Source organism: Elgaria multicarinata, chromosome 10 (genome assembly GCF_023053635.1).
Source record: "Elgaria multicarinata webbii isolate HBS135686 ecotype San Diego chromosome 10, rElgMul1.1.pri, whole genome shotgun sequence".
In the NCBI taxonomy this organism is placed as follows: domain Eukaryota; kingdom Metazoa; phylum Chordata; class Lepidosauria; order Squamata; family Anguidae; genus Elgaria; species Elgaria multicarinata.
The window spans coordinates 94,586,430-94,603,529 of record NC_086180.1 but is presented as its reverse complement, the minus strand read 5'-3'; the positions used below and the strand labels follow the sequence as shown (position 1 = coordinate 94,603,529).

The following is a 17,100-nucleotide window of genomic DNA, read 5'->3' as shown; positions in this document are numbered from 1 at the left end:
TTAGGTTGTTCCTTGCCCACTGCCAGACTGTCACAATGAGTGGAAGGGCCCACCAGATAAGTTCTTATCCTTGCATTTAAGTCACCTACAAAGATGAGGTAGGCATGAGGATACTTGGCTATCAGTTCCAAATAGAAACATTCAGCTTTGAGCCAGGTAGACATTGCATCCTCCCTGCAGGCTGATAGAGCAAGATAAACATTAAACAGAAGTAGATTCGGATTAAGGTCCCTCAGCTCCAGGGCCAAGGCCAACACAAAGAAATAACAGTTAGGCAGCTCAGTTATCTTGGCACCAAGACAGGAAGAAACCAAAAAACTCAACCCCTGACCGGCTTACCCCTTGCCTCTATCGGGAAGTGCAGGAAGACAGATCTATGCAAACCCATTTACATAAATGTGGTCACAACACCAGGTCTCTTGAAACAAGACAATATCAACCCCTGTCAAGTAATCAAGAGTATCTTGATTCTTGTATCTGGAGCTCCAGCCCACAATATTCTAAGACGGAAGTTTTAGGGCAGCATTACCTCCCCCTCTTCTTGGTCAATCTAGCTCTATAATTACGTCTAAGCCTCCTGGAGTCATTCTGGGCTGGGTAGTCCTGGGCTGGCCTATGTGAACGGTTAAGATTTTGGAGATCCAAACTCATGAGATTCCAGCTGTTGCAAAGCAATTCAGTCAGTGCTTCCAAGACTTAAGAGTTTTATAGTTTGCAGAAGGAAATAAGGCTAATTCAGAATCATATTTAATGGGGCCAGTTGGATCAGATGTATGCCCCTAGTTACCAGGACTGGAAGATACAGTATTTTGAAGTAATTTAGGCAGTTGTATTACCACGATCTTGGGAATCATAGAATAGAAGAGTTGGAAGGGGCTGACAGATGCTTGTCCAGCTGCCTCTTGAATGCCTCTAGTGTGGGAGAGACCACAACCTCCCTAGGTAACTGATTCCATTGTTGTACTGCTCTAGCAGTCAGGAAGTTTTTCCTAATGTCCAGCCGGAATCTGGCTTCCTGTAACGTGAGCCTGTTATTCCGTGTCCTGCACTCTGGGAGGATCGAGAAGAGATCCTGGCCCTCCTCTGTGTGACAACCTTTTAAGTATTTGAAGAGTGCTATCATGTCTCCCCTCAACCTTCTCTTCACCAGGCTAACAGACCCAGTTCTTTCAGTCTCTCTTCATAGGGCTTTGTTTCCAGACCCCTGATCATCCTGGTTGCCCTCCTCTGAACACGCTCCAGCTTGTCTGCATCCTTCTTGAAGTGTGGTGCCCAGAACTCAAGATGAGGCCTAACCAGGGCTGAATAGAGCGGAACCAGTACCTCACGCGATTTGGAAGCTATACTTCTATTAATGCCGCCCAAAGTAGCGGTTTCCTATTTCCTAGATGTAGAACTTGGCATTAATCCCTATTAACTTTCATTCTATTGTTTTCAGCCCAGCACTCCAGCCTATCAAGATCATTTTGAAGTTTGTTTCTGTCTTCCAGGGTATTAGCTATCCCACCCAATTTTGTGTCATCTGCAGATTTGATAAATGTTCCCTGCACCTCCTCGTCCAAATCATTAATAAAAATGTTGAAGAGCACTGGGCCCAGGACTGAGCCCCGCGGTACCCCACTCGTTACCTCCCCCCATTTTGAGAAGGTACCGTTGATAAGTACTCTTTGAGTCCGATTCTGTAGCCAACTGTGGATCCACCTAATAGTTGTTCCATCTATTTATTTATTTTATTTTATTTAATTACATTTATATACCGCCCCACAGCCGAAGCTCTCTGGGCGGTTTACAACATTTAAAAATAGTAAACATTAAAAGTATACAATTTAAAACCACACACACACACACACACACACACACACACAAAAACAGTATAAAAACAACAGTATCCATTTAAAAACAATTGTGGGGTCCATTAAAAACAAACTTAACGTTGTTAAATGCTGTTAAAATGCTGTTAAAAATGCCTGGGAGAAGAGAAAAGTCTTGACCTGGCTCCGAAAAGATAACAATGTTGGCGCCAGGCGAGCCTCATCGGGGAGATCATTCCACAGTCGGGGGGCCACCACATCTAGCCCACTTTTAGCTAGTCTGCTGATTAGAATGTAATGGGTTACTTTCCTAAAAGCTTTGCTGAAGTCAAGATATATTATGTCAACTGTATTTCCACTGTCTACAAGGGAGGTTACCTGATCAAAGAATGAAATGAGATTAGTCTGGCAGGATTGTTCTTCATACATCCATGCTTGCTTCTAGTAATCACTGCATTGCTTACAGATTTACTTCTTTGTAATCTGCTCCAAAATTTTCCCAGGGATGGATGTCAGACTCACTGGTCTGTTGTTCCCAGGTTCCTTCTTTTTGCCCTTTTTGAAGATAGGGACAATGTTAGCCCTCCTCACCTGTCTTCCATGATTTTGCAAAGATAATAGATAGTGGCTCTGAGAGTTCCTCTGCTAGCTCCTTCATTATTCTGGGATGCAGTTATTCTGCAGTTATTCTGGGATGCAGTCTGCTCTGGAGATTTGAACTCATTCAAAGAAATTAGGTGTTCCTTGACCATTTGTTTCCTTGACCATTTGTTTATCAATCTCAAACTGCAATCCTGCCCCCTCAACTTGTTCTTCACTTTTTCCAGGGGGTCATAGACCCACTTTTGGAAAAAGACTGAGCTAAAGTAGAAATTGAGCACTTCAGCCTTTTCTTTGTCATCTGTTATCAATTTGCCATCCTCATTAAGCAGTTGAACCACCATTTCTTTCCTCTGTTTTTTACTATTCACATGTCTGAAGAAAGCCTTTTATTGCTTTTAGCATCCCCCACTAGTCTCAGATTATTCTCAGCTTTAGCCTTCCTCACTCCATTTCGGAACTTCTGTGCTACCTGTCTGTACTCTTCTTTTGTAGCCCGACCTTCCTTCTACTTCCTATATGTATCCTTTTTTGTTTTCGAGTTATCTAGAGATAAGAGGTGCCCTGCCCTCTTTTAAATCTGGTCATTCTAGGATAGCTTCTGCAGCTTTAACTGTGGTGATGACAAGGGAATTTCACCAGGTTCACCATATATACAAATGACACCTGCTGAAATTCCCTTTTCTATGCAGCTTTTAAAGATACAGGAGCCCTGTCCTCCTTTTCATAGGGTCACCCTAAATGAACACCAAAGACAAGAACATTTGTCTTTCCTGTTATCAGATTTCTCCATTGATTTTAATGGGCAGCTCTCGTTTTTTCTCTGAGGGGGTGGGGAGAACTGTCTAAAAGAACTAGAAATTGGGCAGATTGTGTGAGTCTATGGTTGAGGGTAGCTGAATCATGGAACCTTGGAGGTGTCAGTTGAGGTGAGGAGGAGCAGGAGGAGAAAAACTGAGGCTATTTGAGTCCCTAATAATGTATAGTAGGGTGACCATATGAAAAGGAGGACAGGGCTCCTGTATCTTTAACAGTTGCACAGAAAAGGGAATTTCAGCAGGTGTCACTTGTATATATGGAGAACCTGGTGAAATTTCCTCTTCATCACAATGGTTAAAGCTGCAGGACCTATACTAGAGTGACCATATTAAAAGAGGGCAGGGCACCTGCAGCTTTAACTGCTGTGATGAAGAGGGAATTTCGCAAGATTTTCCATATATGCAAATGACACCTGCTGAAATTCCCTTCTCTATGCAACTGTTAAAGATACAGGAGCCCTGTCCTCCTTTTTATATGGTCACCCTAATGTATAGCATCTTAGAAGTGTCAATTAGGATTGCTAGGATGGGGTGGTCAGCGTGGGGATGCATGCCCAGAGTTCAAAACATTCTTCTCCTTGCACTATCCCCTGTGTGGACACTATAGCTGCCTTCCCCAACCAGGTGCCCTCGAGATGTTTTTGACTTCAGCTCTCATCAGCCTCAGCAAGCATGGCCAATGCTGGTAGTTGTAGTCCAAAACATCTGGAAAGCACCAGGTAGGAGAAGACTCCTATACAGAAATACAGCATTAGGTTTAGGACTGATAGCAAGCCCTGACGCTGAGCCTCTTAGCACTAAATAGCAGTAAAGGTAAAAGGTAAATTTTGCCTGCTCAAACAACATTAAAGGTCTCCTGGAGCACTGGATAGGAGCAGTCCTTTCAGGTCTGGGATACACTGCAATATTTTGTTGCTTGTCTCCAACTGTCATTGAACTAACAAGATTCAGGATACAGTGGTTGTATTCGAAGAACATGTATGGTAGATTGTATAAACAAGTCACAGAAATATAATACTTTGAAATGTTGCAACTACATATTATTTACTTATTACATTTATATACCACCCCATAGCCAAAGCTCTCTGGGCTGTTTACAAAATTTTCTATTCTAGCCTGTCCTGTCCCTAGGACAAAAAACAATAAGAAGAAAATAATTTATTTGTTGCACTTATAACCCAAATCTACCTCCAAGTTGCTCAGAGCAGTTAAATCTAGTTCCTGGGTACTGTCCCATCCAGACATATTACAGGGCCAGCTTCTGTAGTAAACATGCATCATGTTTTCTTCAAACTATGTTTTCAGCCGAAATAAACACAATAAATGTTAAGTTAATTAACCAATTTCATTGAAGGCTTTACCCTAGAAACCAAAAAGCAGGCACAAATAGTAAACTTCTATGTATTGTAGTGAGCTCCTGGTGGGAAGGAGTTAAATATGACATTGCTATCAAAAGTGCCATCCTACCCACACCACAGTCCTGACCAAAAAAAAAAAAAAAAACCCCATCTCCCTGAAGTTGCTGTTTGAGTTGGGAAGGAAGTTTCCTTGGCACCAATAGCAGTTTCTTTTCAAACTCAAATAGCAGCTTCAGTTGGGTGATTCTTGTCAGGATCATAACACAGGTGTAAAGGTTTGTAAAATGTTTTCCTCTTGCCATGGTCTTAATCCTGATCAACCTCCCTCAGCCAAGGTCCTGAGCAACCTCCCTAAACCAGGAAAATTAAACATGCAAGGCCAAACTATGTGTATAATGTAATGTGTTGCTTGGCACTCATTTCAATAGTATAAATCCAACAGTTACATTGTTCAGTTACTCAGATGTGCAACTATAACACTATGGCACAAAATACGCTTTATCTTAGGGTGACCATATGAAAAGGTCAGGGCTCCTGTATCTTTAACAGTTGCATAGAGAAGGGAATTTAAGCAGGTGTCATTTTTATATAGAATCATAGAATAGCAGAGTTGGAAGGGGTCTACAAGGCCATCGAGTCCAACCGCCTGCTCAATACAGGAATCCACCCTAAAACATGCCTGACAGATGGTTGTCCAGCTGCCTCTTGAAGGCCTCTAGTGTGGGAGAGCCCACCACCTCTCTAGTTAACTGGTTCCATTGTCATACTGCTCTAACAGTCAGGAAGTTTTTCCTGATGTCCAGCTGGAACCTGTCTTCCTGTAACTTGAGCCCGTTATTCCGTGTCCTGCACTCTGGGATGATTGAAAAGAGATCCTGACCCTCCTCTGTGTGACAACCTTTTAAGTATTTGAAGAGTGCTATCATGTCTCCCCTCAATCTTCTCTTCTCCAGGTTAAACATACCCAGTTGTTTCAGAACCTGGTGAAATTTCCTCCTCATCACAACAGTTAAATCTGCAGGAGCTATACTAGAGTGACCAGATTTAAAAGAGGGCAGGGCACCTGCAGCTTTTACTGTTGTGATGAAGAGGAATTTACACCAGGTTCTCCATATATACAAATGACACCTGCTGAAATTCCTTTTTCAATACAACTGTTAAAGATACAGGAGCCCTGTCCTCCTTTTCATATGGTCACCCTACTTTATCTTCCATCACTGTAACAAGTAATACTATGATGGCCGACACATCAAATTTTAGATTCATTCCCACTTCCACTGTAAATTCTAATATCCTAGTTTTACTGTGTGTACTTAACAAGTTTATTTTCAGAAAAAAAATCATAACATTATTGGCAAATAATACTTGATCTAAGCACATTACATTAAAGCAGAACAGTTTACTACATAGCTCAGGTGTTAAAAAAAAAGTTAATTAGCAATTCAGTCAATACTTTACTAATTGGGTTGGAATGGACTTGACTTGTATTGCAGTGCACCTTACAATCAGGGAGTTAAACAGATCCTGAACTGAAAACCAGACATAGTCCTTAGTTTTTCTGAAATGGAACACAACCAATACTTTAACTGGACTCTGATTCCCAATCACTTTCAAACATCAGGAAGAGAGCTTCAGATATGGGCCAGAATGGAAATAATAGCAACAACAATAACAACAACATAATAGAACCCTAATCAGAATGAACTGCAACAACAAAAAACCTTTGTCATGAAGAATTTGTATACACATTGTATGTAGGCCTAGTGTAAGATCTGCATCATGTCATAAATCCTAGTAAATCTTAGGGAGGTTTTTTTTTTAGTATCCAGTAACAATTGCCTGATAATTCCACTTACTAAGCACCTTACTTCTTTTGCACCATTGCTTGTTTCTTCAATTATTTACATGCCCCGATTGCAAGGTTAGACAGTAGAAATTCTAAGAAACATTACAAAATGGCCTTTTTATACATTTTTTAAAAAAATCACACATGCTTAATACTGCTTATAGCTGACATTTATGCATGAAAAAGAAAAAGAGGAAGCACCAAAAGAGAAAAGAAAAGATAGGCAATCACTCAGCTGGTATTATTTGCCATCAGTGTCTCTATATTGACTTGACATATAATAACCTCAGCTGTAGCTGAACCCAAAGTTAAGGAGCTATTGCAGTCCCTCTAGAAATCTTGTCTTTCAGACCTTTGCATGCTTTGCAGAACCTTAGCTGCTAGATCAAAGCAGAACTCTTCACAATATCTCAGCATCTTTACAAGTGAATTAAGGTCTTTCAAACAGAATTTGCTGAACAAGTCCAGACAAATAAATATATTATTATTGGCCTACCCAGTTCAATTTTGAGATGCCTTTTAGTAATGTGCTGCTTTTAATAATGTATTAGTTTAAAATGTTTTAATCAATTATATGTATTTTATGGTGTTTGCATTTGTGTTGCACCCTGCCTCGATCCAGAGGGAGAGGTGGGTAACTTATTATTATTATTATTATTATTATTATTATTATTATTATTATTATTATTATTAAACATCTGCAAAGAGAGCAGAATATTTAAACCTAAAATTTCAGCCTGAAAATATGTTAATGTTTTTGGTTTAGGGTTACAAGCAGGATAAATGGAACAGTTTACATACATATACACACCATGCCATTCTCAGCTACAGTTTCATCTTGAATCCAGTAGTGGAGTTGAAATTAGTATGTCAAGGTCAGACAATGGTCTTAAGTCTCCCATGATTTTATTTTAAAGATATAATTTTCTATATTTCTTTTAGTGTGTGTGTGTGTGTGTGTGTGAATGTAAATATATTTGAGAATGAAATAGAGCATGTTCAACTTCTCTTCCTTTATGTTTTTGAACTACACAATTTAGAACGGAAGGTAAGGCCTTCAGACTACTAACTTTCTTGTTGTCAGACTTTAAGCACATAATAATATCTGTGTTCCAGTGTGACCTTATGTGCACACAGATACTCTTGCCTTCCAACCAAAGTGACAGGTAAGTGCATTTTGAGAGTATTCACTGTTACATGCAAAATACCAATCCTAACTTAAGAGGACACAATGATCAAGCCAAAAAAGAAAATGAAGATTTTGAAATGCTTTTAATAAACAGCATCTCATTTCAATACAGATATAATACTTTAACAAAAAAAATAAGCAGACATGGATGCCTTTTATAAGTAACTTTTGGATGATGATGATGATGATGATGATGATGATAAGAACGTAACGTATAATGATGATGATTACTAATTTGAGCATTGAATAGAGACTAAATAAAGGAATCACATGTTTGAGAGTCCAACAACTCTATATTAGATATTACATGCTGTCTCAAAACAGCACATAGCTAAAAGCAACTGTTAGTTCTTGTCTCAAAGAGATAAGAAATTGCTTTTCAACAACGTCATATTTCTTTTTCTCAAATCTACGAGCATTTCATTCTCCAAAGCCAACTTTCCCTTCTGATGCATACTAACACTTCTCTACAAATTTCAGATAGTTTTTACCTCCCCCAGTTGAAACACTGTTTACAGAGTGCACTGATTTCTTTCTGCAAATGTAACTGTTCATTTACTAATGCCGGTTACAGTTACAGGAAAGTGTGTCACTCAGTGATGAGGCATGCAGTTATTTTAGTCTTTTGAAGTGTAACACCCTCAATCTGCTATTGCAAGATTTAGATATTTCATTTAAAATCATTTTATTTTAACTTATTTAGTTTTCACATCCAGGAGAATTAGTTGGAAATTAATCTGTGCTGCAACGAGTTTAATTCAAAGTGGAAGTTAATACAAGAACATAAACAATAATAAAAATATACCATCTTTGCACCTCCTTCTTTAATAAAAAGAGTAAGTAACAACCACCAAAGTAATGCTAGCATTTGAAAAGAGAAAAATAAAGAATGAAAACATGGTGTTGCTGAGAGTGATTTTTAAGAGCCCTATGAAAAACCTTTCATCTTTCATCCAGGGATTCTCCATATAAAATCTTTTCAAAAAGACAAGAATCTAATTAGTTTCTATAAATTTCTCTTAGAATAAAAGGAATTAATTGAAGCTTACCTGTATTGGAATGTCATGTTTGTAATTTTTATCTTTATTTCTTCTCCATGGCGAATTTCTCCAGTCATTTCAAATAGTTTGTTTGCCATTTTCTCATAAACTTTTGCATTCCTTTTAGTTTGTTTCAGTTCATCAAAAAATTCTTCCCAAACCAGCATTAAGCCTCTCATTTCTGCATCAGTCCAGTTCCTGGCCCTCCTGTGCTTTTCAGCTTGAGAAGAAACAATATAACTGGGGATTTCTGCTGCAGCCATTGCTGATTGACCTAAAAGGGTTTTTAAAAGAGAACACTTAATATAGATTTTAGTTTTTACTTTAGAATTTTGCAGTACCAGGCATGCATATGAAGCTACAAGATTTGAATGACAACAGAACACATGAAACCTCTTTGCAACAGCTTGAAGCTTGAGTGCACAAAATGGGGCCTACATCTGACAGGCAGGAATTTAGTTAAAAGCTTTTAAACAGAGAAACGTCATTTTGATGTCACGTTTCCATAGCAACAGAGCAACTGCATAAGCTACAACAACAAAAACCTTTTAACTGAAAGCCAAAGAATCAGGACAAAGTTGACAGGCCATCAATATTAAAGCTTTTAAACACTTTAGGTCTAACAAAAACAACAACAAATCTATGCAGCCTTTGAGAAGGCACTTTTAAGTTTTTACTTGTTTTTATATTTTTCTTACCTTTGCGGCTATCTGCTGCAGGCAGGGAGTCATGGCTGCCTTAATGAGCTTTTAAGTTGTGCCTTGACAGACTCAATAGGAGGTGGCAAAAGGTTGGGGCCATGTACGCAAAGGCAGGCTCCCTAACAACAATTGTCTTTAAAACGTTTCCTACACCTTTGTAGACGATGGTTAACATCTGAAGTATTCCAGCAGTATAGGAACCAGTTAAGCCACTACAAATGGTTTCAGATTCATATTTCAGGAACACAAACACACGTTTAGGTATACATGTGCATGTGTGAGAGAAAGCCAGAGGCCAATTTGAGTTCCAAGATGCTTGTCTACTGCTAAGCAAGCTCATCCAGCAGTCCTGTCAGCATGAATTTGCCTTTTATAGGTTCATTTTACCACATATGTATTTGTACTCTGAGCAATTTGAATGCTGCTTGGAGTCTTTTATTCAGCCATGTGCTGCTGTGCCTCAGTATTGCAGCTAAGGCATTTTAAAACTGTCTTATGGTGAACCCATAAAGGTTATTTATTGTGTAAAGGGGGAGGGGAATGGCATGAGGATTAAAACTTGTAAATAAATTGCTTTATTTCTATGGCAGTTTTCTTCATAATTCTGTTCCCTATATAGTGGGCATTACACCATTTAATTTCCCTGAAGCACCATTTCATAGTGATCTGCTCAATTCTGTCTTTTTAAGATTCATGCAAATTGTCGTTTGAAGCAATGCTGATGGCTAATGGATAAAAACATTAATTCTATGTTTAAAAATGAAATTACTGCTTACAATTTAAAATAAATCTCAGACAGAAAGAGAAGGGGATGTACACTTTTGTATATTTTCATTTTTAATATAATAGCAATCTTTCCTGGAGAATGATAGTGAGCAGGTGTTAATGTACTCAGGAGGTTTTTAATCCCCAGGAAATGTTCTCATGTGGTACAGTCCATACTTAAGTATTTTATGAATTAATTACATTTTCAGTCTGAAGAAGTGTTAAAAGAACAAGATCCTGAATGAAGGGGAGATCACAAAATGCTTCTTTCAACTGAACACAGACATTCTCTCCTAGCTGTTATCCATTCATTTTAATTACTTTTCTTCATTGCAGCATTTTAATGGGGAAAGTCAGGATTAAATTCCCTAAATAAAGAGATTAAGTGCCATTCAGATAAAAATACACAAAACTATCTTCTGAGTCACAGGTTCCTATAGACAAATCTGGCAGCCCCAAAAAAGTGCCCTTTGAGCAGCACTACGTAGAATAACCATTTTAAGACGGGCAGGAGACATCTCGTAGAGACTCAGTTGGGAGGCATCATGTGACCGGGAGACAGATGGCAGCCAGGAGGAGGATTAACTGGCAGCAGGTTCTTCTTTTCAGTGTGTGTGTGTGTATGTGTGTGTTTCAGACTATCACGGCCTCAGGCTGCATCAATACTAAAATTCAAATTCATTTCCTTTCACATTGCAATTTTTCTTGTGGAAATTACTTACAAAAGAACAACTATGAGTAAATGTAACACTATGTGCTTTCCCCCTTCCCCAAACAGCGAGTTCCAGGACAGTATTGAATGTTCAGAGCAAGGAATATATTGATCACATGTTTCAGGTGGCTGAAATTGTTCCTAGACCAGAAACCAGTGATGTATCCCCAAAGTCATGGATAAATCAAACTTGTAAAAAATTAAAACACTTGGAATAAAGATCTAGATAGACTGCATTTATGTGCAGCATTTATTCCAATAACTGAAGCTAATTTACCATTAAAATTATGAGTTACAATCTAATGGGCAGGATAGGGAAAGGGAAAACAGGCAAATCCAAGAATGAGTTCTTAATAAACGTTACATAATTATCAAGTGGGACGGCCCAATGCAAAGAGATGTTCTGGGAGGGGAGCAGCCCACTGACGCCTGGTCCCAATTCTGCTAATAGAGCAGCAGCTCACTGCTGCACCTCTCCCTGGGATGCACCCAGGTGAAATGGACACTAGGAAAGTCATTTCTAGTATAGAGGGCTGAGGGAAAATGTCACTGAGGTGAGCAAATTTTCCATACAGTAGGTAGAATTCAAAGCCATAAGTGGCTTTTCCAGGCCCCTTTCCATCCTCCAGCTTCTTGTACCCTCCCAAAGCTGCTTGGAGGGTTGGTGCAGTGCTGCAGTTAGGTAACTTTAGACTCTGAACACACACTGTCTTATGATGGGGAGGGGGGATGATGATGATGATGATGATGATGATGATGATGATGATGATGATGATGATGATGATAATAATAATATAATTTCTTACCCACCTCTCCATTCGGATCGAGGCGGGAAACAACAGTAAGTATAAAATACGTAAATACTGATTAAAAACATAGTATACATTGTTAAAACATCCTAAAAGCATTCTAAAAGCATCCTAAAATTCCACTGGATAGGCCTGCCGTAAGAGATCAGTCTTTATAGCTTTCTTAAATGATAAAAGACTGTTAAGTTGATGAATCTCCTCCAGCAGGCCATTCTACAGTCTGGGAGCAGCAGAAGAGAAAGTCCTCTGGGTAATGGTTGTCAGCCTAGTTTTTGCTGGCTGAAGGAGATTCCGAGTGTGTGGAGTGGATTGTATGGGAGAAGGCGATCCCGCAGGTAGCCTGGACCCAAACTATGTAGAGCTTTAAAGGTAATAACCTTTATACTTTGCCCGGAAACTAATTGGCAGCCAGTGAAGAGATTTTAAGACTGGTGTAATGTGGTCACCCCTAGGTGTACTGGTTACCAACCTGGCTGTTATATTTTGAACTAATTGAAGTTTCTGGACTAGGCACAAAGGTATCCCTATGTAGAGCACATAGCAGAAGTCAAGCCTCAAAATTACTAATGCGAAGTTACCAGATGACTACATGTATCATTTGAGTTGTAAAGCACATAACTAACATTTCTGTTCTCCACACACGGCTACAACCACAAATCCAAGCTTTGAACTACTTCGATATTCCTAATATACTGAACCAAAAAAACCCCAAAAGCAATAACCAACAAACACACACATACATACTAGGGCTGTGCAGGGACACCCCCCCCCCCGATTTGCCTTAGAGGCTGGTTCAGAGCCCACAAAGCAGCCCCAATTCTCCTCGGGGGTGCTTCGCCTTGCTGTGGTGCCGAAGCCGAGGTGAGATTCAGACCCTCCAAGGCGACTCAGACTTTTATAGGTGCTGGCTGCGCAGCCGGTACCCAGAAAAGCCTCCCTTTCCCTGCTCTCCCCACTTGCCACTGCCATTGCCGCCTCCTCCTCCTTGCTCCTGCCAGTTTCTGCTGCCATAGAGGTATTAAACTATGGCGGCCATAGAGCCCCCCCCACTCAGAGCCTCCCTCGGCCAGAGCTGCTCCCTCCTACAAGCTGCCCCGGCAGACCTCTCGCAATAGTTGCTGCACAAGGCAGGAGCAGCAGCCATGTGGCGGAGAGGAAGGAGCATGTGGAGGACGGCAGGCGGCAGAGCAGCTGCCAAGAACAGCAGTCAGCCAGCAGGCTGGGTGGGGAGCTGGACTGCTTGTGCTGCTGCAAGTTATCACCAGGCTCCCTTCCCCTGTCAGGAGTTGCAGATTGGGGCCATCTCCCCTCTGAGCTGCTGCCCTCCTGTCCTAATCAGCCCGGCAGCTATTGTGAGGCTTGGGGGGAGAGGGGGTTGGAGAGAGAGGGGGGCTTGGAGAGAGAGGGGGAGCTTGGAGGGAGGGGGTTGGGGAGAGAGAGAGAGAGAGAGAGAGAGAGAGAGAGAGAGAGAGAGAGAGAGAGAGAGAGAGAGAGAGATGCTGTGTGTCTGTGTGTGTGCTCCCACTCCCCAAAAAATCTGGACTACAACAGGATTGGGAGAGAAAAGGGGGCGGGGGAGAGAATTGCAATTCCCCAGGTCCTTCCTGGCTAAAGAAGATTCAGCAGCACCTTTTTCCAGAATGCTTGCTGAAACCATTCCTATCTGCCCTTGCTTATTTCAGGGTGTCCAACCCCCTTTTTTCAAGCGTTCTTTTGGTAAACATGGTATGTGTGTATCTTGTGTCACCATAAAAACAGAGCTGCAACACAATCCTAAGTATGTCTACTCAGAAGTAAGCCCCACTGAGATCAATAGAACTTACTCTGAGGTAAATGTGCATGGGATTCAGCCTGAAAACGAAGAGAGGGTGAAGAAAAGACAGGAGAAAATGAATTGTAGAAATAGAATAGCAAGGTAACTGTGGGATATTTAACCATATTTAAAGACAATAAGTACAGTAAAATTAATGCCCCTCTACTTCAGTCCCAGCCAGATTTTCCATAGGAAAACTCTGTACCAGGTGGCAGATAATTATTTTAAAATTTTAATTAAAATACTTTATCCTTTCCTATAACAAAATGGTGCTTACTCCTAAGGTTTTTGTTTGTTTGTTTTTGTTTTTTTACATTTCTATACCGCCCAATAGCCAGAGCTCTCTGGGCAGTTCACAAAAAGTAAGTGTGTTCCACTGAAGAAGGAAATCCTATTTGATTCCTGTATTCATGCTAGTGTGACATAAGTTAAAGGCACAATTTTATGCATGTTTAGACAGAAAAAAGTCCTTCAACTCCTAGAATCCCCTCTAAATGGGAAGCACCCGCCCCAGGCTTGCCGAGGGAGGGAGGGAAAAGAGAGCAAACGCCTCTGTTTGCAGCCAGCGTGGCAGGGCACACCAATTGGATTTTGAATAAAGTATTCAATTAATTGTTACTGTTTTGAATTTTATTGTTATTATCTTCCTTGGTGGGTCATTGAAAACCACTATTCTAAATAATTATTTTTATAGTGTAGGGTAGGGGGCCGCTGGGCATGAGTTTGTGGAACCATGGGGGCGGTGACCTAAAAAAGTTTGGGAACCACTGCTCTATAGGGTTGGTGTAACTTACTTCATGACCTATACTTGCCCAGAATATAACAGGAAGGGGAAAAACACATCACTTTGAAAATGACAGAATGGAGCAACAGTAATACTACAAATCCAGTATCCGCTCCACCAATATCCCAGCACACTCCAGTGAGTGAGTTAATGTGGCATAGACCCTGACCCAGGCACAGGAATCCCAGGTTTTCTCTGCACACAGGTTTGAATCCATTTATTTATATCAATTTAGCAGTTTCCCAGAAATAATACTTCTCATTAGTGACATGCAAAATTTAAAAATAAATTTTAAAAACGCAGTTGCAACAAAACTTAAAAAGCAGCAAACAAGACAACCATAAAATCAGAACAAATATGATTAATAGATCAACCCCCTGTAGCTCACTGCATAAGACACAATGTCGGGAAACAGGAGATATGAGTGTGAGGAAACCACAGTATTTGTACACCAAATTCACTTGTGTACCAAAAATCGAGGAAATTGAAAATTAAGGCACCTAGAATTTGGTCTCAGAATGTGATCTAAGTTCCTATATGATGTGGAATCCCTTCTATTTTTTGCTCTTAGAATCTTTGTGGCATCCAATAAACACAAAGTAAAGGTTTTTGCTTTTTCAGCCTTGCTTTAAGATCTAGCTGGGATCATTCTGTCTGTGTATGTGTGTGTCTGTACCATACACATATTGATAGTGGTAGGACATTGTTGCTTTTCTCTCTCAAATGAACACCATGGCACATCACATTGGCTCTGGAAAGTACCCCAACCCAGTGGTGCAGTTAGGGCTGGCAGACCTTGTGGGGGTAGGTCCAGGCCCCCGCAGGTCTAGGCCCCCTGAAATGACTAGCCAGAGATCAACGGCCTCATTGCATAGACCAACATTGTCCTACTGGAGCCCACCAGTGCTAACATTAGTCACCACAAGATCCTTTTTTTTGAAAGAGGGCCACACAATGCTTCCAGGCAGACCTAGCTGCAACGGGCTTCCCTTTATTTATTCACTTAATATTGCCACCACTCACTCAACTCACCCTAAATCTGGGGTGATTGGGAAACCATACACCTGCTGGTTATAGTTTCTTGGGAGGAAGAGATTTAGCGAAATCTACCAGTCACTGCTGGTCAAAATTCAACCTTTCGTCCCTTTACCTCCCCTTTTAACCATATAGCGGGATGAATGGTCCAGCACTGGGCAGGGGAACAGTTCTTTGGGATTTCAAAGCACACAATCAACCCCAAGTTCCAATTTGAAAAGTTTTATTGATAAAGAGAAAAGGGAGAAAACCAGAAGGATGTTTTGTTCTCTAAATAACATTCCAAACTTACTTTCAAACTTATTGATCATCCACGTTTAAGGGTTCTACACTTAAATAAGCCCTAAATAAAACTTTAAATAAATTTAAATTAATCCATAGATCATTTGAGGAAGAGCGGATGACAAAAACGTAGGCAGATGGGGCTCCATTTTATCCTTCGGACTGGAGCGTGGGTTGGGGAAAGAAAAGATTCTTCATCCTCATTAAGCAGTTAAACCACTATTTCTTTCCTCTGTCTTTTACTATTCATATATCTATTCATATATCTGAAGGAAGCCTTTTTATTGCTTTTAGCATCCCTCGCTAGTCTCAGCTCATTTTCAGCTGTAGCCTTCCTGATGCCATTTTGGCACTTTTGTGCTACCTGTCTGTATGCCACTTCCTATATGTATCCTTTTTTGTTTTCAGGTCGTCTCTAAGCTTTTTGTGGAGCAACATTAGTTTCTTCTGTTGTCTTCTATTTTTTTCCTTGTTGGAATTGTTTGTTATTGTGTCTTTAAAATTTACTTTGTTAAAAACTCCCATCCATCTTGGACACCTTTACTCATTAGGGCAACTTGCCATGGGACCTTACTTATCATAGTTCTGAGTTTATTAAAATCAGCTTTCCTAAAATCCAGAGAACATGTATGGCTACACTCAGCTTTTGCTTCCTTTAAAATCAAGAATTCAAGTATGACATGGTCACTTTCCCCTAGAGTTCCCGTAACTGCCACTTTTTCCACTAAGTCAGTGGTTCCCAAACTTTTTCAGGTCACCGCCCCCTTGGTTCCACAAACTCATGCCCAGTGCCCCCCTACCCTACCCTATAAAAATCATTATTCAGAATAGCGGTTTTCGTCGACCCACTAAGGAAGATAATAACAATAAAATTCAAAACAGTAACAATTAATTGAATATTTATTCAAAATCTAATTACATTTTTTAGTTTATTTATTCAATTGAACATAATTGATGAACTTTATCCAGTGATATCATCTTTTCAAAGTCTGATAGTCATTTAGCAAGGATATTAGATACCACATTTAGTAACTAGGGTAGAATACCTCACTATTCTGTAAATTCTTAATGTGATGGATGGGCTTGATGAAGTGATACTAGTTTCCCAATGTCTGGTTTGAAGTCACTTCATGAGTCTTAAATCACCACATTTAGTAATCTGGAGTCGATTTCTTTGCTTGGAAAGAAGTAGGCAGACCACACTAAAACCACGTTCCACCAAATATGATGTTGGAAATGCAACCAGGAGCTTTTGAACCACTCTCCATAGTGCAGGATAGCGATCAGAAATGTCCTTCTGTAACCAAAACTCCTGGTACGATTTCTTAAACTTTGGCTTCAGCTCAATGTCATTTTGGGGACAGGAGCAGGCCAAGGAAACATTGGGGCCTGCTCCTGTTGGACTCTTCCCCCACCCCCACAGGGCAAACTGCCATCTTGGTCCTGTGGGGAAGAAGAAGGACCGAGGGGACAGGAGCAGGCCAAGGAAACATCGGGGCCTGCTCCTGTTGGACTCTTCCCCCACCCCCACAGGGCA

General features: G+C 40.4%; 1 protein-coding gene across 1 annotated transcript in view; it reads right to left on the bottom strand.

Moving 5' to 3' along the window:
- The window catches only part of MSANTD1 (Myb/SANT DNA binding domain containing 1), a 77,332-nt gene extending 68,407 nt beyond the window's left edge, over nt 1-8,925 (bottom strand). Inside the window, exon 1 of the mRNA XM_063135678.1 lies at nt 8,672-8,925. Coding sequence (XP_062991748.1) covers nt 8,672-8,925 — 254 coding nt within the window. The remainder of the gene's footprint in view (nt 1-8,671) is intronic.
- Nucleotides 8,926-17,100: the final 8,175 nt, after the last annotated feature.